At 47.3% G+C, this 21,049-nt stretch overlaps 1 protein-coding gene across 3 annotated transcripts in view; it reads left to right on the top strand.

Annotated features, from left to right (window-relative positions):
• The window catches only part of SPTBN1 (spectrin beta, non-erythrocytic 1), a 195,023-nt gene extending 175,148 nt beyond the window's left edge, over positions 1 to 19,875 (top strand). For 2 of the 3 annotated variants that reach the window (XM_037047913.1, XM_037047914.1), the window contains 12 exons: positions 149 to 353; positions 741 to 1,115; positions 3,861 to 4,105; positions 5,237 to 5,375; positions 6,135 to 6,219; positions 8,116 to 8,312; positions 9,654 to 9,766; positions 10,430 to 10,493; positions 14,861 to 15,099; positions 16,097 to 16,270; positions 17,736 to 17,778; positions 18,561 to 19,875. In XM_037047913.1, coding sequence (XP_036903808.1) covers positions 149 to 353; positions 741 to 1,115; positions 3,861 to 4,105; positions 5,237 to 5,375; positions 6,135 to 6,219; positions 8,116 to 8,312; positions 9,654 to 9,766; positions 10,430 to 10,493; positions 14,861 to 15,099; positions 16,097 to 16,270; positions 17,736 to 17,778; positions 18,561 to 18,779 — 2,098 coding nt within the window. In that variant the 3' untranslated portion in view covers positions 18,780 to 19,875. Of the gene's footprint in view, positions 1 to 148; positions 354 to 740; positions 1,116 to 3,860; positions 4,106 to 5,236; positions 5,376 to 6,134; positions 6,220 to 8,115; positions 8,313 to 9,653; positions 9,767 to 10,429; positions 13,344 to 14,860; positions 15,100 to 16,096; positions 16,271 to 17,735; positions 17,779 to 18,560 lie in introns of those variants that run through there. The other variant, XM_037047915.1, reaches the window with a different exon arrangement.
• Positions 19,876 to 21,049: the final 1,174 nt, after the last annotated feature.

Below are 21,049 nucleotides of genomic sequence, written 5' to 3' on the forward strand. Positions count from 1 at the left end.
GGGTTTTATTTTTTAGGCTAAACAGGTTAACTAGACATTTTCTTCAAGAAATTTTGTGTAACATGCTCTCTTGGCATTTCCACCGCATTTGTTTTCTCCCTGAAGGGAATTTAAAGGTAAAGGTCTTTCTCCCCCACCCCGCTTTCAGCGAGCGCATCAGCATGCGGCAGTCCAAGGTGGACAAGCTCTATGCAGGTCTGAAGGACCTGGCCGAGGAGAGGAGGGGCAAGCTGGATGAGAGGCACCGGCTGTTCCAGCTCAACCGGGAGGTGGATGACCTGGAGCAGTGGATCGCCGAGAGGGAGGTGGTCGCAGGGTCTCACGAATTGGGGCAGGACTACGAGCACGTCACGGCAAGTACTCCAGTCGGAGCGCGGGTGGCTGGGCAGCGAGCTCTGGGTGACGTTGGCCGGTTGTGTTCTTTGTGAGCAGATGAAATGCCCTGGACACAAAGGTCATGGGGTTTAATTGCAGCTCGTGATTGTATCACTGGGCGACTGACTTTGACTTGAGTTGTGTGACCTCTCCATGCCCCCTTCTGTGGTAGAAGGACATGGAGCCAGTGCCTTACTCAGATCCAGTGAATGAGAAGAAGCCTGATTGACAGGAGGTGTGAGAGCTAAGATCTGGTGTTGGGTCATGCACGCTACTCATTTCTTTCCAAAGGATGCTCCTATGATGAAGAAATGAAAATGTTCACACTAGTCTCTCTGATTTCTTTACGCTCATCTCTGTTTCAGATGTTGCAAGAACGATTCCGGGAATTTGCTCGAGACACAGGGAACATTGGGCAGGAGCGCGTGGACACAGTCAATCACATGGCAGATGAGCTCATCAACTCCGGACACTCGGACGCTGCCACCATCGCCGAGTGGAAGGATGGGCTCAACGAAGCCTGGGCTGACCTGCTGGAGCTCATTGACACGAGAACACAGATTCTCGCCGCCTCCTATGAGCTGCACAAGTTTTACCATGATGCCAAGGAGATCTTCGGGCGCATACAGGACAAACACAAGAAACTCCCCGAGGAGCTGGGGAGAGACCAGAACACAGTGGAGACCTTGCAGAGGATGCACACCACGTTTGAGCACGACATCCAGGCTCTGGGCACGCAGGTGCGTGGGGCCTCTCTGGGGTGGCAGGAGTTGTTCTTTCTGGACAGAGTGTCTGGGCGTCTCTGGGCATCTCTCTCCATCCTCAGAGCACATCGCAAAGAACAGCCTAAATTAAGTCATGTATGTGCGTGCAGACATGTAAACATTCTCCATTTATTTGGGAGAATCTATCAGTCCAAAAAGTTCTGTGGTTGCCACATTTTCAGACATTTTCAGAGGACCATCCTTGTCATTAAAATAAATAAACCAGATGCACACCAAACATTTGCAAGTGACAGACCTTCTCAACAAGGATGTGTGGTGTTAGTATATCTGTTTAGAGTAATTTCCAAAATAAGGCCTGAGTATTTCCGTCACCCAGGGTCTGAGTTATGTATCCAGGGAGGGAAAGCAAGATTCTAACATTTTAATACATGTGGTGTTTCCCCCCACCTCCTGTGTGAAATGGGTAACACTAGGCTTTGTTTAAAAGCTGTTTGACCAAATGATGACAATGTCATAGTAAGAATCTACAGTATGCTCACAGTCTAGGTTGCTCTTTAATCTCTGCACGGTTTCTTGTTTAGTCTTAAGTCTTTTAGATAGAAATAGACATTGTATCCTTTCCCCCACATCAACCACCAAATTGCATGGTCTTACAGAAGAAGTCAGTTTTATTATACATACTAGCCCTCAGTATATTGGGGTTTTGTTCTTGTCTATTAAGAGCACGTTGATGATCTAGTGTAGGGTTTGGCAACCTTCTTCTGTAGAATCCCAAAAGGGTAAATATTTTCAGCTTTGTGGGACATAACCATTCCTGTTGCAACTGCTCAGCTCAGCCGTAGCAGTGTGCTGCAGCCACAGGCAATATGAAAGCAAGGGGGCGTGGCTGTATGCCAGTGAATCTTTTATTTATAGAAACGGGCAGCCCAGATTCAGCAGTGGACCGACCCCTGACCTGGTACATCAGCCGTACCATTCTTTTGGGGGCTTTGGGGTTTGCTCTGTGGAGGGACCGCCTTCACTGCCATTGTCACCTCACCCTTGACTTGCCTCCTCCTAGAAGCAGAGGGGGATCACAGCTGGGGCGCCATTCAGATGAGTGCTTCAGCTTTTCCACCAAGGAGGTGGATGGTGTTGAGGGAATGTTTAAAAGAGATACACGGAGAGGTTGCGGGTCTGTTCCCATCACACGGAAAAGGGCCCACTGTGCGTCATAAGGGATTCCTAGCTGGTGGACTCCCAGCTCTATGAAAACTTCCTGTTCGAAAGCTTGTCGGCTTCGTGTTCAGAGGCTCCTGCTGCACACAGGTCCTGGAGCACGATGTGACCGATCCTAACGACGCAGTGGTCAGAGCAGGGGCCAACCCCGGTGCCAGTGGGGCCTCTGCTCTGTATCATTGCAGCTTAATTTACCTCTCAAAGTTCAACCCCCTGAGGCATTGAAGATTGGGGTGGTGCTCACACCGCGTGTGCCATAGCAAGAGCTCTGTGAGCGTCCTCTGCTATCACACAGCAGAAGCTACAGGGACTTTCGGAAAGCCTGCAGACGAGGTTGCAGCAAACGTCCCGGCAGCAGGGCCCTCCTGCACCTGTAATTTACTTTTAGAGACTCCGAGATGGCGGAGTTGCCCCTCATTTTGTCATTAACTCCTCACCTTGCGGGGCCCAGAGAGTTGAGGGGTCCAGTGCCATCCAGGGCTGGAGTCCAGTCCCAAAGCCTGATGGTCCCTGTCTCACCGTACTCATGGGAGCACACAGAGCCCTCCCTGTTTGCTTTCATGGCCACATGGGTCCCATCGTTATCTAACCAGTCTCCCACTCAGGGACAATTGCTTTATTTTCAGTTTTTGCTTTTGCAGACAATGCTGCAGTAAAATAAAAGGCATACAAGGCATTCCTTGTGTGCCTTTCATTTCCTAAATGTGCAAGAATAAGTGTAGAGCAAGTTCCTCAAGTGAGATCATAAAATCGAAAGGACGTGCATGTGTAATTCTGATAGGTACTGCCCGCGTGCCTCTGCAGGAGCGGTGGCCTCTTGTCCTGCCGGCAGTGAGTTAGCTCCGCTGGCAGGTAAACCATCCAACCTGAATTCTGCTAGCTGACCGATGACAAATTGTAGTATCTCTGGTTAGCATCTTTTCTTAAGACACATTTGCATTTTGAAGTTTGCCTCGTTAAAATTTCACCTTTGACATTGTCTTACCCCCCCAAGTATATTAGATGCTGCGTATTTATGGTTTTTAAGTTGAAGCGCCCCACTGTGAGGGTCCGTACAGGTGGTGCACACCTTGCTTTCAGCACATCACACGGCACTGGGAAAGGCGTTTTCAGATGTGTTCTTCCTGGCGGTCTCTCGTTCATGATAAAAACATCGTGTGTGCCCTAAAGGAGCAGATTAGGTGTTTACCTTTTTAATACACTGTGTGTTTTCTGAGTCATCCTTGTATCCCAGGCCACCTCCAGGGAACCACTCCAGACCAAAGTCCCCCCCTCCTGCCTTGCTGCAGCATTTCAGTTGTTTTGTTGTTTTTGTAGAACTTCGTATTGCGCTTCAGTACATTTACAGTAAACTTGGGTTTCTGTGACTTGGGTCTCCCTGATGAAGCTGTGAGCTTCCTGGGGTCAGGAGGGCCCCGCTATGGCTTGGTGCTCCCATCAGTAAGCAAACAGAACCCTGTGCAGCGTGTGTGTGAGGGGGAGGGTGGGCGATGGAGGGGAGGCCCAGCCCTCTGACCTGGCTGTCTCCCCCACGGCTCACAGGTGAGGCAGCTGCAGGAGGATGCAGCCCGCCTGCAGGCGGCCTACGCAGGCGATAAAGCCGATGACATCCAGAAGCGAGAGAACGAGGTCCTGGAAGCCTGGAAGGCCCTCCTGGATGCCTGTGAGGGCCGCAGGGTGCGGCTGGTGGACACGGGGGACAAGTTCCGCTTCTTCAGCATGGTGCGTGACCTCATGCTGTGGATGGAGGATGTCATCCGGCAGATTGAAGCTCAGGAGAAGCCAAGGTAACACGCCCAGCCTCCTGGGCAGGCAGACCCCGGGTGGTATGAGACGGGATCTTCCAGAGAGAACCAGGGGTCAGAGCAGGGGCGTGGGCAATCAGGGAGGCTGCCACTGCTTCACTGGTCCGCTGCACACACCTGCCGGGGCACGGGGGGCCCAGTGTTGGGGAGCCCTCCCATGTCTCCCCTGACCTGGGCCTCACTGGGTTTCACCCTCACTCAGGGCCTCCTGCCCTGGGGCTCTCAGCCTCATCATTGGAACGAGGTGACTTTTCTGAGTACTTTCTCTATGTGTGATAGATTAAAAGGACAATCTGTCCTTTTTCATACACATTATTACTAAAGGTGTCTCTTAACCCTAAGCATCCACTTTCCTGGTGTCTTAAGATGATGTTTTACTAGTTGTTCTGTGTCTTCCCTTTGGCTGTGTTCCGTGCAAAGCGGTAAAGAGAAGCTGATAGCGGAACGAGCAGACACTCAGGCAGCTTCCGGGTCACCCTGCCCCCACTGCCACTGACAAGTGAACCAGGTCCCAAGAGAAGATATATATTATCTATGTTATGTGTCTACTGTATTTCCAGATCAGGACTTCCCCATCCTAGGTTTTGATTCATGAAAACCTCCCTCAGCTCCCCCAGGCGTTGGTTTCTAAGCTGGTTCCCGCTCTGTGTGTCTCTTCATGTCTAAGTAAGGCGGGGGAGGCACCAAAAGCTGCCCTTTGGACACACATGTCCTGAACCTGTGGCGGCTAGCTCTGGGGTGCGATTGGGAACACATGTTGTCGCTTCTGTACCTTCTTAAAGGGAGTCTGAGTTGCACTTCAAAGTAAGTTTGAACTGAAATACAGTGGTTTTTCCGGCATCTGCCTAGCAGCTGTTTTGAATTCCTCAAGCATGCACTCACACGCACACGCACACACACACGGGAGTAACTTACTCTGAACGTTAGGTGATGTGGCTGGTCCTGAATTGTACTGTCATTGCACTTCAGCTCCTGTGACTGAGGCTGAATCAGACCTTAAAGGTAAATTGTGCCATCAAATAGCTTCCTTCAAATTAATAATGTATTTTGAAACCAGCACATTTATTTGAAAAGCTTCGTGTCCTAAAGGAGGTCTTCTTTGTCTCATTTTAGGGATGTGTCATCTGTTGAACTGCTAATGAACAATCATCAAGGTATCAAAGCTGAAATTGATGCTCGTAATGACAGTTTCACCATCTGCATTGAACTTGGGAAATCTCTCTTGGCAAGAAAGCACTACGCATCTGAGGAGGTAAGGCTGCCGCTTTGCTCTGGGGCCGCAGGGTCACTGGCTGCCGCTGGTTAAGATGTAAAATGACTTTGTGAGTGTGTGTGTGTGGCCACAGAGAAAAAGTATACTTATGTTTATATATACATATGTACATTCTTATACATGGGAACACCTTGCTGCTTTCCTGTGTGTGTAGAAAAAGATAATTACTCAGACTCTGGGCAGAGCCAGCAAGTCCAGATCTGTGGCAGCTCAGACCGTTTTGAAGGCCCCGGGCGGAGGTTCGTCCTCTCTCGCCTTTGTCAGTGCTCTTCCTAGGTAACACCCCCTCTCCACCGTGAACGCCCCACATCTGTTTGCTCTTTGGTGGATGGTTGTCGCTTCAGTTAGGTAATAATGGGTTGGTCTGTATGTGGCCCCTCCGAGGGGACTGGATGTTCTCAGATGTCAGGGCCTCGCCCCTCCTGCTGTTCCTCTTTCCCTCCCTGGGCATTTGCCAAAGGGAGCCCCAGAGTCTGCAGGGGCTCCGTGCATTCTTGGCCGCCCAGTGACTGAGCAGCTGTGAGTGGAGCCCGGCCTTGTTCTCAGCCCCTTCTGCTTTTCTCTGCTCTTCTCTGCTCTCCCAGTACGCAGGTAGGCTAAGCAGTCCTTAGTTCCTGGCGTAGTGGTGGTCTCTATACAAAGTGTGTTTTTCTTGCGTGAAGTGGCTGATCCAGGGGAAGACTAGGAGGGTGCAGTACGTTCTATTAAGATATCTCCGTGATACCTCTTTCCTCACAGATCAAGGAAAAGTTACTTCAGTTGACGGAAAAGAGAAAAGAAATGATTGACAAGTGGGAAGACCGGTGGGAGTGGTTAAGACTGAGTAAGGACATACTTGGTTTTTCTCTCTTTGCTTTTTTTGGGTGCCGCGTGAAAGTATGCAAGTTTATTTTCCTGCTTTTTGTGGATTAGATATGGTGTTGTCGCTTAATGATGTTTGTAATTGTAAATGCTTCTTTTTTTTGATGCTCTATTTCACCATTTCATGCTAAGAATTTTTGAGTGGTTTCCAGTGGCACATCTGTTACTTTTTATTTTTCATCTTATGGTTGGTTGAGACCATACGTGTTGTACGTGGTTGGGGGATCTTTAGGAACAGCGTGGGGATGGCAGAATTTGGTGTCTCTGGGAGAGGGCAGAAGCTGAATCCCCCTCCCCCCACTGTTTTTAAGAAGAATCATTAACTGCAGAGTCAGAAGGGGGAAGTTGGCCTGATTCGGTCTCATCCTTAGAAGGATGAGAACAAAAGAACATAAAGGCTAGCAATCATAAACTTTTTACAGGGAGCTGGGCATTATCCCAAGTCTTACATATTTTTCTGTATTTATTCTCCACAATGACTCTCTGAGGTGGATTCTACTTTTATTCTCTTGTTATAAAGGAATATATGAAGTAACAGGGTTTATAATACACAGTTTGGGAATAACACTTGAATACTTGGTATGAACCCTGAAAGTAGCCCAGCTGAAGCACTATTTGCGTGCTTTGCCAGTCTGTGTTTGGGGCTCTGTCCTTGTATCATACCTCACTCTCAGACATCAGGGTTGTTTACTAGAAACAGAACCCTCTTTACACACACACACACACACACAATCGCACTTTTTTCCATTCTTTGGATCAGGGTTTGGTCTATAAGTTTTGAGAATTCCCAGGGCAGGTTCAGTTTAGTTCAGCAAAATCCGTATTACACCTCGCTGTGAACTAAGCACCAGATGGTCTGCTGGGCAGGTCCCTGGTGCAGTGGTGCCATCCTTTCCTTGTGGCCGCCAGGGGACTACCAGGATGACCAACGGAGACAGCCAGCAGACCTTAGGGGCCCTGGTGCTTTCTCCCTGGAATGGCTTCAAGCATTGTGGCTGGAGGTGTGTGAAAATTAATATAAACACAGCACAGCCCGGTGCTAACCTGCCTTCGCATACCTGCCCTGCCTTCTCATAGCTGCAGTGGGCAGCATGCTGTCTCCTCGAGTGCAGGATGAGTGAAGTAAAAGCCTTATTAGCCCATGTCATCCCCATTTGGTACAGTGCCCCCATAACCTCCTCTCTCTTCCTCCCTCCCTCAAAAAACTACAGTCCCAAGAAGGGTGATGGGGGGCACACCAAGATAGTTTTAAATGTCTGCTCCATCAGCATAATCTGGTGGTTGTATGTAGATAGATTGTGAATTCCTGCAGGTGTACCCGAGGCTTATCTCGCTCAGTAGGGCCAGTGAGCAGAGTACCTGAGGCTTATCTCGCTCAGTAGGGCCAGTGAGCAGAGTACCTGAGGCTTATCTCGCTCAGTAGGGCCAGTGAGCAGAGTATGCTTTCTAGGCCTGGGCTGCGCCATGTGGTAGCCACTGCCCACGTGTACCTCTTGAGAACTTGGAATGTGACTGGCTCACATCAAGATGTGCTGGAACAATAAAATACACATCAGATTTCAAAGACGAGAAAGTGTAACATCAATAATTTTTTTACACTGATTACATGGTGGAAATGATAATAGTTTGATATATCAGCTTGTCTGAAGTATGGTTTTAAAATTTTTTCACCTGTTTTCTTTTATACGTGGCTATTGGAAAAGTTATGGTCACATATGTAGCTCACGAATTATGTTCATATTAGCGCTGCTCTAGACTGTAAAACGTGTTGTGCAGGCAGCTGCCACCAGAGGGCAGTGCCATCCCTGGCTGCCGAGTCACCCCATTCCTCAGTACTCACTCTTGGTGCCCTGTGCAGTTTTGGAGGTCCATCAGTTCTCAAGGGATGCCAGCGTGGCCGAGGCCTGGCTGCTCGGACAGGAGCCATACCTATCCAGCCGAGAAATAGGCCAGAGCGTGGACGAGGTGGAGAAGCTCATCAAACGCCACGAGGCTTTTGAGAAGTCTGCAGCGACCTGGGACGAGAGGTTCTCCGCCTTGGAAAGGCTGACGACGGTGAGTGGCCGCTGGGTACCTGGTGCTTGGCCTGTTGGTTCTGCCAGGCGGCCTCTTCTCCCTGCCCGCCTTTTACGCCAGGGGTTCATGTTATCACTCTGCTTTTAAAAGCAGTAAGGATCTTCCTGAAATTGGTGACACTCTCAGTATAGGACCTGGGGAGACTCTCCAGGGCCACCACCCCTCATTCATTTCCTGGCCTCCTAGATTTATGATCACTTACAGTAGCTTTCTGCCTGGGAGTTGAATGGTTGGCATTTGCTTTTCTCTTTTGATATTTTGTCCCACATTTCATAGCTTTGGTTTCCAGGGATCATACATAGCCTTACAATTTTGTTCAGAATTTCAGAATTAGAATTCCCACTATCATAGGCTGATCCTAGACCATTGAAAATCTCACTGTTCCTGATCATTGCTTCTGTCAACATAAAGGCCTTCGGGGCCTGTTCATTGGTGTTTCTTCTTTTTTTTTTTAAGATTTTGTTTATTTTATTTTTAAACAGAGGTGAAGGGAGAGAAAGAGAGGGAGAGAAACATCAGTGTGTGGTTACTTCTCACGTGCCCCCCCCACCCCACCATGGGGGAACTGGCCTGCAACCCAGGCATGTGCCCTGACTAGGAATCAAACCAGTGACCCTTTGGTTCACAGGCCAGTGCTTAATCCACTGAGTTACACCAGCCAGGGCGGTGTTTCTTCTCCTAAGACTTGCACTCTTGGTAAAAAGCTGATTCTTCGTGGTTTACAAAAATAGTGTCCTCTCTAGTTTCTCCAGTTCTGGGTGCTTCAAATATCCTTGTGCCCAAATGGAATACTTACAGTGCATGCATATTGCTCATGAAATGGCTTGGTTTCAGTTAGACTGTTCTGTGGCTTTTTATGTGTTGCCTGGGTTTGGGCTGAACGCAAATCCCTACCACAGCATAGCAAGCCTCCCGGAATCAGTGCAGCCCCGTCTCAGTGGTGTTTGTCAGAGCTCTGCTGGCATGTCCGGCAGGGCCCCTCATGCTCAGGTAGCTCTGCCTACTCCCAGTTGAGAGCTGCACAGTTCATTTAGAAATTAAACCCAGTGTTCAGGGGGCATGGAGACAACTTGCAGGAACCCTGCCCGCCCGGGAAATACACCCGTTTCATCATTTCAGTCTCTCTTCCTGGTCATCTTGACTGGTGGCTGCAATTCCTATGATCCTAGTGTCATTTTGCTTAGGATGTGAGAGCCTCTGGTTGGCCAGTGTGACCCAGTGTAGAAAATGCAGGCTCAAGGATTTCCAGAGTGCCTCTAGAGCCCTTCCCTTACAAGAGGCAGGGTTTGGGGCGCTGCTGAACACCATGCTCTCCCTCAGTTGGAGTTACTGGAAGTGCGCAGACAGCAAGAGGAAGAGGAGAGGAAAAGGCGGCCGCCCTCGCCCGAGCCGAGCACGAAGGTTTCTGAGGAGACCGAGTCCCAGCAGCAGTGGTGAGTCACAGCACTGCCACCAGAGGCTAAGTTCTAGTGGCAAGTGAGGTTTGGGGAGCGTCTGGGTGACCACATGTCCTTTCTATGAATTACTACTGTAGACTTTCTCGAGTCAGTACAAGCACCCCTGGGCTGCATTTGAGAACACTGCCTTGTCCCCAGTCACATTGCTCTGTAGGCAGCCGAAGTGGGATGTAGACAGTGCCCTCTACTGTGCATAAGCGGTCACCCATGCGCACAGACACATGCTCAGAGTTCCTTTGTGATTAAATGGAGGGAGTGAACCACCCCCATGTCCAGCCAGTGATTTTGTGGGGATGGTTTTTGAAAGTTGTGGGTGGCTTCACATGAAGGCCAGAAATTACTCTCTACTTCTGAGGGACTAATTAGTTTGCTGTGGTAAGAGATTCATAATAAACCCTAATGCTGCCTTTATGGGGGGTGGGAGTCTCTGCAGTCTTACCTCTTGAGTTGGTTTGAAATGCTTTGAAAGTTATTAAAAAGAAACTAAATTATATGAAAGAGGATTGTAGGGGTTTTTTTCTAAGAGAAAACCTGCATTAAAAGAGACTGACGTTCTGTCCATTTTTCTTACTGTTTTTCTCTCCCCGTCTTCTCTTTCTCTTCTTCCTCCCCTGTCCTCTCTCCCCATTCACGTAACAGGGAGACTTCGAAAGGAGAGCAAGTTTCCCAGAATGGTTTGCCAGCTGAGCAGGGATCTCCACGGGTTAGTTACCGCTCTCAAACCTACCAAAACTACAAAAACTTTAATAGCAGACGGACAGCCAGTGACCAGCCATGGTCCGGACTGTGAAGTTCACTACTGTTTGTCAAGAACCACTCTTTCCAAATCCTGATGGTTTGACCTTTTGGCTTCTACTTCACCCACAGTGTTACAATTTTACTTAATTCATAGCCTTCCTTGGTTTCATATTTGTTTGTGTTTAATTCATGTTTATTTGAGTCTTTTAACTGATGGATGCTCAGTTGCCTTAAAGCAGCATACTTATTTTTTATTTATGTGAGCTTTTTACTTTATTGAGATTTTACAGCGAAAGCCTTACATGAGTAATTGCAATTTAATGAGATTACAGCAAAATGAAGAAGAAAACTAGAATCCGACAGGTATGATGTATCCAGTTATACTAACAGGGTGCAGTATTGCACTATATGTAGTCTCATTTACAGATGTTATTAACCTGCAATAGTTTACTCATAACTAGGGAGACTGGTATATGCGGAAGGAGACTTTAAGTACTAAGATTAAAACCTACAGTCAGCTGTGTGACATTCCATGAAGGGTACACTCATTTTTGAAAATGACAAGGAAGGAAAAAAGAAAGTTGGATCTACTTGGGAAGCTGCGTGAATTTTTAGGTGCAGGATCTCAAGTGTTTTGAGATCCTAGGATCATTTGTTGATTTTTACAAACCAGTTTCTCTCATATTTTTTTTCCGCCAAGTCCTGAGTTGGGAATTCTAGGCTCCCTGGCAGGAGATAATGCAGCCGGCCTCGGGAGTAGAGTGCCCGCCCCTGGCTGCTGCACCCTTGCCTCGGTCCCTGTCGGCACCGCCAGGACGCCGCAGGTGACGGCAGTTCCCAGCATGTTTCGGAAGCCTGCCTCCCGGACTTCCAGGCCTGTCCATTCAGCCCAATGACTTCAGGGTGTCAAACTGTTTTAAGTTTTTTAAACGTGGAGCAAAAGCCATCCTGGTTCACCCTGAGTACTTGAACAATGCACGTGGTGGACCGCTCCTAGGAGCAGCGACGCGCCTCCTGGCTTCAGCAGTGAAGTTTAGCGTCTGCGTAGACAGAAACTCTGCTGTGTGCCTGGTTGCAGATCTCCTTCTGATTCGTTTTTCATTTTCTTACGAAAATGAAGTTCTTCTCTGGAGTTCTCTCACAAGAAGTCTTTTAGGATGGCATTTGTCAGACCACCAGCAGGGGTTGGAAATGCTTTAACAGGCATGCTGTTCCTTAGGAATAAAAGCTAATGAAAGAGGTGATTTCCTGGTACTGATAAAGACCAACCCCAACCCATGTTACATCAGAGCCTCACGAGACATTCGTTTGCTCATTTGCCATATGTAGGTATTAGTGGAATCGGAAACCTGTTTTGATCTGTGTTCTCCATGAGTTAAGTCTAATTTGTCTTTTCATTTCATGATGCATGTCTTTTTTTTCTTTTGTCAGGATAACATCATGTAGCATCTTGTTTGTTTTTTCTTATTTCTATGTACATATCTATCTACTTGTGATTGTAGATGGGTATATAGATAGATGCCAAGCTTCTTACGTTCGGGGGTTAGTGTGCACCACCATTGGGTCTCTGCCTTAAAACGCACCAAATTCCATGTTCAGGAAAACACCATTGCTTTATCTTTGGTCTTTAAGGAGCCCTGGTATGTGTTCTTGGCTCCAAATTACATGTCATTGATCTGTATGTATATGTGATGTTTCCATATATATGTTTAAATTTTGTATCATCAGCACTGATACCCACTTTTATGCTTTTTTTATTCAAAAGACCAAAAAAAATACTATAAGCACACAAAAAAGAAGTGCTGTAATGTTTTTGGCGTTTGTTCTCGTGCCTGTTTTTATCTAGATTTTTACATTGTAATTTGCCAGCACAAAATTTTAATTGCAATTGGGTTGTATTGGAAGAAGAGAAGTTTTTTCATTCTTTCGAGTTACGGTGCAGAGACTCAGGTTCATGAACTTGAAAACAGTGTTGCTTCATGCACTTCGAAACCAATCGGGTGTTTCTTGTGCTACTAGTTGTCACGTTGCATTTGTGTTCACCTTCCCATTTAAAATCTCAGGTGTACCCAGCCACTAAAGAAAGCACTGTGGACTAATCGCTAAAGAGAAGCAACACGGGTGGGGAGAGGGTGTGCTCACGTGAACCCACTGTTCGTTCACAGCACGATGATTTGCTTTTGATGTTTGTCTCTAGTGGTGTGTTGTCTGTTGGCATGCTTAAGCCCATGTCCATTAAAATTCATTTTGTTCCTTTTATTTTCCTTGTTTTGTTGGTTAGTGATTCATTTGCATAAACATTAATTGTCTCTGCATACTGGTTTGGGGTTTTCTCTTTCCTTCTAACTCCAAAGAAAAAAATTTTTGCTGCAGGATTTGCCCCCAGAAGAGGCTTCCCTGGCCTTCACCCACCCTTGAAGTCTGACCAAGTATGATAAATTTTAGTCTTTTCTAAGTAAACATTTCTCTGTCCAGGTTATTGCTGTCACTAGCAGTTTTCAAGTCACACCTGCAGCACTAATTTTTTTTAACCTGACTCCTGTACACACTAACCCCATGTCTCCCTGGACTCACGCTTGGCACAGGCCTTCCACACCAAACTCACACTTCCCACCAGAAATTTCCCGAAGTCTCCCACTAGAACAGATTTGTCAACTTTAAAATCCACTCACTCCTTTTGACTCCCGGTTTTTTTGTTTTTATTATTTCCCTTCCTGCATCTCTCCTTTAAAAACGAAGGAGAGAAATATTAAAATAGCCTGTTGCTCATAAGCATGGGTCTACAGGCTGTCACTTGCAAGGCCAGGGCAATCACCATGCATCCCCCCTCCCCCATGCCTTTCTGCCCTAAGAATCCATTTTCCATATTGCTCTGTGGGTAAAGGGTTTCAATAAAAAAAAATCCTTGAATTACATAGCCGCTGGTCTCACCCTAAGCCCTGATGCTAACGATGATAGTTTGCGTAGACGGGTTATAAATTTGTGACTCCTGCCCCAGCCACTTAGATAAGACCCAAACCAGAGATCCAGTTCCTGAGAGTTGACATATCTGAGTGTTCAAGCAGTGGTGGCCATTCTACCGTTTACGCTGTTGAGGTTGTTCCTGCTGATTTGGTGTCCTTTTGGTTCTGGGCAGCAGTGGTGGGGGATACAGCTAATGATCGTTGCCATTGACACCTCCATGTTCGTTCGTGTATGAGGGGAGCCAGGTTGTCTGTAATCCACTAAAGTGTCGGCCACACCCAGCTTTAGTAACTCGCTAATCCCACGCCCTGGGTGTATCAGCCGGGGGCTGCTACAGTGAATGGTACACAGTTGATGGCACACAGGCTGAAAGCGATAATGAATCCAGACCCTACTGCATTTCCCAAGCCGCAAAGCCATGAGGGTTACACTATAAATGAGCTTGGGAAGGAACAGCTCCCGAAGACGTCTCCAGCCTGAAGGGTCAGAGCCGCTGGAAGCCTGGCGGTCTCTGGGCTTTCTCGTCTCAGTGCAGCAAGGCACCGTGATCAACCAACACGTGATGGGGAAGGCCCTGGTTCTGTCTTTGTTTGGGGGTAAATAGCCGTGTGGTGTTGAGTGACTGTGATTGGCTTTTCCAGCTCCTTTAACACAAACTACAACCCACTCACGATACAACTTCGGCAGATGTGGTTAAATTGATGTTTGTTGACTTGCCTCATTTCCTTCCAGCTCTTAAGTTCCAAAGTCTAACTGGGGTGGTAGATGTGAAGTGCATGATTGTCGTCCTAATTTCTGCATGTGTTCATGACGATGTGTTGAGGGGAGGGGGAGGAGAGCCAGAGAGCATTTTCAGAAACCGAAGGTCTTTCTTGTCTTACTCTGGGGGAATGCTGTGTAGTTCTGATAGAGTTGTCTATCGATCTGTTTGTGAATGCCCTTTCGCTTCAACTTCCAGCCCTTCTGGTGGCGTCCTTGGTTGTAAGGTGGCTGCTGTATAACGTCCACTCTCTCATATTTAATATGTGTGATTGTTACCGTTGTCCTTTTGTTTTTAAAGTAACCCTAAGAGGAAATGATCTGAGTTACATTAGAGAAAATGGATTGATCAGAGGAGCAGAGTGCAGTAAAACTCATACTGGCATTTCGCTTTTCTCATTTCCCCGTGAACGGGCGGGCATTAATCCCTTCCCACCTTCTAATGTCCTTGGTGTCCAGCTGGCTTTGTGGGATGTGCAATGGTTTTACTGTACTGCCTCTATCTGTGCCAGGCATTTATACACAGCCACGTGTGCGAGTCAGTCAGAGCGTATGTGGTCCGCGCCCTGAATCACGGGGTGAGCTGAATAGCCTCTCCACTGTCCCTAGATGGCAGACACGGTGGATACGAGTGAAATGGTCAATGGCGCTGCGGAGCAGAGGACAAGTTCCAAAGAGTCCAGTCCCATACCCTCCCCCACCTCCGATCGCAAAGCCAAGACTGCTCTCCCGGCTCAGAGTGCCGCCACCTTGCCGGCCAGAACCCAGGAGATGCCTTCGGCCCAGATGGAAGGCTTTCTCAATCGGAAGCATGAGTGGGAGGCCCACAATAAGAAAGCCTCAAGCAGGTAATGGCAGCAAAGGCTGAGGTAGTCAGGGCGGGGGTGGCGTGCCTTGAGAGGAGGAAGGGTTAAACATGGGTAGAAATAGCCAAGAGAGGCCTCAGTAGTCCATCCTGAGAAGGAATGCTACTGTGCTAGACTGTGGTTGAGTCTTCCCTAGAGGGAGATGATTCGCTGTTGTTTTCTTCCCTGTGCGGTTTTTACAGACATTTGCCATTTCTCCTGCCTTAACTCTGTATCAGTCTTTATATATGTTATCTCCCAAATACCCCAAGTTTACTATCTTTTCTTTACAGATGAGGAAACTGGGGTCCTGAGAGGTTAAGAAAGCTTAAATTATGTAGGAAGTTAGTAAGTGGTATCATGGGGGTGAAGCTCACACCTGACTTTACAGCCTGTGCGCTTAGCCAGTGAACCAGACTGCCTGGAACCACCATGTACACCTGTACAGGTCGTGTGTTGTTCAAGGAAATCCCATCTCAGAGCTGCCAACGTCGATTTAATACGCATAGATGTCATTCCAGTAAAAGTGATACGTATTCTGACAGTTTGCCACATCATGGTACAAAGGCCTTTTTCTAATTCATCCAGAGGCCCCATACGTCACCAGCCACGTACAGAGTGGAGCTGCCATGGAAGCTGCCTAAGGACGGCATGTTTCCTTGAACTTGGCCCGTGCCTCCTACCACACAGGTGTTCCAACATCAAAAAATCTGTCTGTTGGAGCCAAGAGTACCTTCACTGAATAGAAGAAAGCACCCGGTTTCCCCTCAAACTCAGAGGGAAATCACCCCCCAAAACCTACTGCTACAGCAACATGTGTCCCCTCCCAGGAACCCCCAAAGGCATTTTGTTCCTTTGTTTAGTTTGAGCAGAATTCAGAAAGGGCTTTTAGCCAGAGGTCGCAGCCCGTTGTATGGGGATCATTTTCACATTAATCAGTTCTCAGTGCTCTTAAGGAAGTGTGGTGTGGAACCTTGACGTTCCTTTCTTGACTGCTCAGGTCCTGGCACAATGTTTACTGTGTCATAAATAACCAAGAAATGGGTTTCTACAAGGACGCAAAGACAGCTGCTTCCGGCATCCCTTACCACAGCGAGGTCCCGGTGAGTCTGAAAGAAGCCATCTGTGAAGTGGCCCTTGATTACAAAAAGAAGAAACACGTGTTCAAACTCAGGTAAGAGTTGCCGTGCCTTACGGTTCCTAGAAGAGTAGGTGTGTGTTTATTTCCACTCTGGGGGTTGGTTTTCTTAGACAGATGCTGGGATAAGTTGGTTTTTCTCCTCTGCCATTTAAAAAATCACCAAGAAAGTGGCAGGCAGGTTTGGCACACGTCTTGGTTAGGATGTCTGAGGACTAGCCAATCACCAGCTTCCCCGTGGTTAATGGCACACTGAACATTGAAGTAAAGGCACTTTTGTTTTTATAAGCTGGAACTCAGTTGTTCCCTGAGAGGAGGTGAGCTGTTCACATTTCACAGTTTATGGGAAACTCATAAAAACCGTTTCCCCATCTTTGGAGCTTACCTGGACTCAAGAGGTGCTGTTATTTGCCCATGGCTTATCTGGTGACGGGTCCATTGAGCTACCAGGGGGCTGGATGGAGGCAAACAGGAAGTGCGCATGTGGGGCCTGGGCTCCTGGGCTCCCAGTGGATGTTCCAGCTGCCCCTGGAACCATCTAAGAGTTCCAGGTGTCTCTCCCCAGTAGGATACCTACACATCCCCACAGAGTAGGTCCAAGATCAGAAGTTCTGCTTATTACATGGAAATGGGCAGGAAAACCACTTCATTTTTTTGACGTAAAAAACGGTCAGGATGTTACTTCATTTACTACTTCGTTGATCTGTTGCTTTGAGATCTGAAAAGCTCTGGACTTCAGTTACGCATGTCTTATGCCAGTTGGACTAGGCCACGGCCTGCAAATGAGAGTGTCAGGTGGTGTGAGTTACTGAGCTGTGTTGACAAGCACTGGAGGGCTCTTAAGACTTGGAACACTTGACGCTCTGGAAGACAAGGCGCAGGCAGCCTGGCTCCCTGGCCACCGCCTCATTGCGGTTAGGGTCCTGGTGGAGGACACTTACCCTCCTGCCCACCCGCGATGTCCCCTTCCTCTTGTTGGCAGTGGAGTGAAGGAGTGTCACAGTGGGTGACCTTGCAAGGACACTTGCTTTCATTCTGAGACATACATAAGTGAAATCTAAGAGGCTGGTTTTGTATATTTACTCAGAAACTGGTATTTGTAAATGTGGGGATACAAGCTTAGTGGCAGAATTTCAAAAGGGCTTGTAAATTTTAAAGACCTTTCTCTTGAATTCAATTTAGAGCAGTGGTCAGGCATCCAAGCGTTCTTTGCCACAACAAAGCCAGATGTTAATTCATTTGGGACTTTTTAAAAAATCCTCCCGGTGGGTTGAAACACTAGGTTGCGTATGTATATTATATTGGCCCAATTATATGGCTCCTGGATGTCCAGGGGGCCCCTACTGGGCTTGTGCGTGTCCCGGGCATGGCTGGTGGTATGTGAACAGGCGTTTCTGGTGTGACTCCCGTGGCCTCCTTCTACCCCACAAAGGATATGGGAGTTGGGGGACTTGTTTTTCTAAAGTTATATTGTAACTTCCTTTCTTCCTTCAAATTACAGACTAAATGATGGAAATGAGTACCTCTTCCAAGCCAAAGACGATGTAAGTTTCTAAGATTCTTAAGCATAAGTTTAAGATGTAAGTTTCTAAGATTCTTAAGCATAAGTTTCTCGATTACTTAAGCATTTGCAAGTGTCTGTTGCACTCAGGATAAGCTTTATTTGTAATGTTCTTCATGGAAGTAATGATCAGTGACAGCTGGCATCTGTCATTTCGTCTCCGCAGTCACTAACACTGGAAGGGGTTTGGTTCTCCTTATGCTTCTAGGAGGCTTCTAGTGAATGTCACCTGTCTCCCAGTGGGTGAGGCACAGTGAGGGGTCCCAGGACTGGACCTGGATCTTAATGTCCAATTAGGAGTCTCCCCGCTGCACCCACTGCCTTTAACCACCCATTTCGTGGTTGTGCTCCACCTTGGGGGAGGGGAGAGAATAGCATATGCAGCGCTTTGAATTTGAAAAAGCTTCCATTAAGAAGATTTACAGTCTTACATGTCAAAATATATTACAATTTTTTAAAAGCCAGAGGGGGAGCAACTTCTAGGGTGGGCACGAATCTTCAGCTCTTCCAACTTCCTAGGACCACGTGATAGATTAATGACCTTCAGGCACTTCAAACCAAATTCCTGTGGAAGTTGAACCGTGGTGTTCATTCTACTGTCCTGATAAAGCAGAGGAGGCTTGTTTGGGAACTGCCTACCCCTGAGTCAGCCTTGTTCCCAAGTCTTCGACAGGCAGAGTCTCGGGCAGCCATGCAATTGCAGCGAGAGCGTTTCGTGTCCGTCCCTCTTAGCCAAGTCTCACCCGTGCCGCCTCCTTTTTCCAGGAGGAAATGAACACGTGGATGCAGGCCATCTCCTCCGCCATCTCCTCTGATAAACACGAGGTGTCTGCCAGCACCCAGAGCACGCCAGCATCCAGTCGGGCGCAGACCTTGCCCACCAGTGTCGTCACCATCACCAGCGAGTCCAGTCCCGGCAAACGGGAGAAGGACAAAGAGAAAGACAAAGAGAAGCGGTTCAGCCTTTTTGGCAAGAAGAAGTGAACTCCTTTCTTTCACCTCCTGCCCTTCTCTTACGTTTTCAGTGAAACTCCAGCATGCAAGCTCAGAACCAACACATTATTCTCTGTGCCTAACGTTCCTCAATGTGGTTGATTTCTTTCTTTCTTTTTTTATTTATAGAGCATTTCTGGGGATGGGGTGGGGGAAAAATACACCTAAACACTTTATCTCCAAGTTACAAAGTTTGAGGTGCAGAGGGATGACCAGATTTTTTAAGTGAAATTATATAGGTTAGATCTCAATATTTAAACTGTTCCTCAATTTTGTGAGGCTGTGTTGGAAATAACTCGCCTCTAGTGCTGTTGGTATGCAGGGCAGTGGTGCTTAAAACAATATTTCCTGTGCTCACCAGAGACAAAACGTACCAATTTCCTGACACCATTCTCTGCCATTTACTTCCAGTGGTTACCTTGAGTTTTGACTATTAGAGGGGCCCGTGGGGGGACTCACCTTGATTAAACAGATGGTGTATTAGGATCTCGCTGCAGCCAGAGTGCAGCTCCATGTACAGACCAAACATTCGCATCAGCAGCACTTACTAACACATGACACGCGGCTTTTCTGCATCCGCTGGGACGACGGTCAAGAATGTCGGTATACAAGAAGGAATAGAAAACGGATACTGTTTTAAATCTGTAATTTCAATTTTTTTTTGCTGAAATACATTATATTGTATGTTTGAGATAATTCTAGTACAAAGTATAATAAAACTAGATGTATAATAAACCCTTTAAATCATTGGTAAGTGTACAAGTGGAACTGAAGCATTTACTGGACAAAGTACTGTTACTCTAATGGTTACCTGCTCGTGCGTTGCCACACTGTGTTATAATTTGCTTCATTACCTTGCTATTTGATACATAGTGTGCATTTCTCTGTCACTGTAATGATTGTAATGACAAATTTTCATCTTACTGCACAATCAAAACGGCATTGATAAGAATGAACCCAGGAGGCTGGGCCTGAGCGGGAAAGTGGTCGGTCACTCAGGCCCGGTGCTCAGTCGTATGACCTGTACCTCTCAACTCTTTCCCTATCTGTTAAATATATGCGATGTCATTAAATGCTTTTAAATCTAGCATGTTGGGTAATTGTTATTTTTCCTCTTCCGTGCGCACGCCACGTAGGGGAATAGCAAGGAAAGAGAGAGTAAACGAGACACACTAGATAGTCCGTCTGGGTTCCGGTTCTGTGTTCCTGTGCGTGACTGGTGTACCAGCTTTGAAAACTACAGTGAACAGAGTGTTACCTCCAGAATGTTTGGCAGCTACACATCCACCTTTTTTTATTTCTAAAGAAGTTATCAGAGAGCTTGCTAAACCCAAGCTCTGAGATAGGTTGTTAAATTTTTTCTGTAGAGATCCAGAGATAGTAAATATTTTAGGTTTTGTAGGCCACACTCTGTTGAAACTCCGCTGTGGTGTAATACAGAGGCAGCTATTGACAATATGCAAGTGACTGGGCGTGGCTGTGTTGCATTAAAACTCTGGACATGAATTTGAATTTCATCTGTTTTACAGAGATCACACAAAGACAGATGATGGGCTAGATTTGGCCCGTGGGCCTGTTTGTTGACACCAGCATAGAGTTATGGGTAAGATATGTGTGTTACACTTCTCCTATTTTTATCTCTCCTATTCATTCCATATCAGGGATTTTCAGTAAGTTTTTCTACAGAGGCCATGCCTAACACAACATAAAGCCTGGGCTCCACAGCTGAATGGCACTGGCAATTTCTGTGACCTGCTGATGAACTGAGACCTCACCAGCTTCTCCCCCACCTCTCACATGCACCCACGGTCATTTATCTCACCATGGCATTCCCTCGTCCTTGCCTTAGGATTAGACTCAAGTTGCTCACTTCTCAAAAAATGAAATGATGGCCTAAATGTTAAGCCTACTCATGACAAAGCCAGGCAGGTGGCAGGTGGGCCACACTCAACCAGCAATCCCAGAATCCCATAAAAAGTAACATAACATGGGACATTTTGCACATAATTGCAGAGGCTTGTTGACCTGACTCTGAGACCTGGGTTTGGTGATGGTCGCGCTCTTGCCGTACACGGGATGGACCCACTGAGGCCTGCAGGTGGAAGGTGGTGGTTGAAGGGAAGGGAAAGGGCAACAGAAGACTGGTTTCTGTGGGTTGTCAGGAGCTTACGTCAGCAGGTATCAAGGCTGGTTCACTGGCAGACGTTACAGGCCACAAAGGATTGGGGACTTCAATCCCATCAGGGCAAATAAAGGGTTTT

This window comes from Sturnira hondurensis, unplaced genomic scaffold (genome assembly GCF_014824575.4).
Source record: "Sturnira hondurensis isolate 20B ecotype Veracruz unplaced genomic scaffold, ASM1482457v3 Scaffold0006413, whole genome shotgun sequence".
NCBI classification, from domain to species: domain Eukaryota; kingdom Metazoa; phylum Chordata; class Mammalia; order Chiroptera; family Phyllostomidae; genus Sturnira; species Sturnira hondurensis.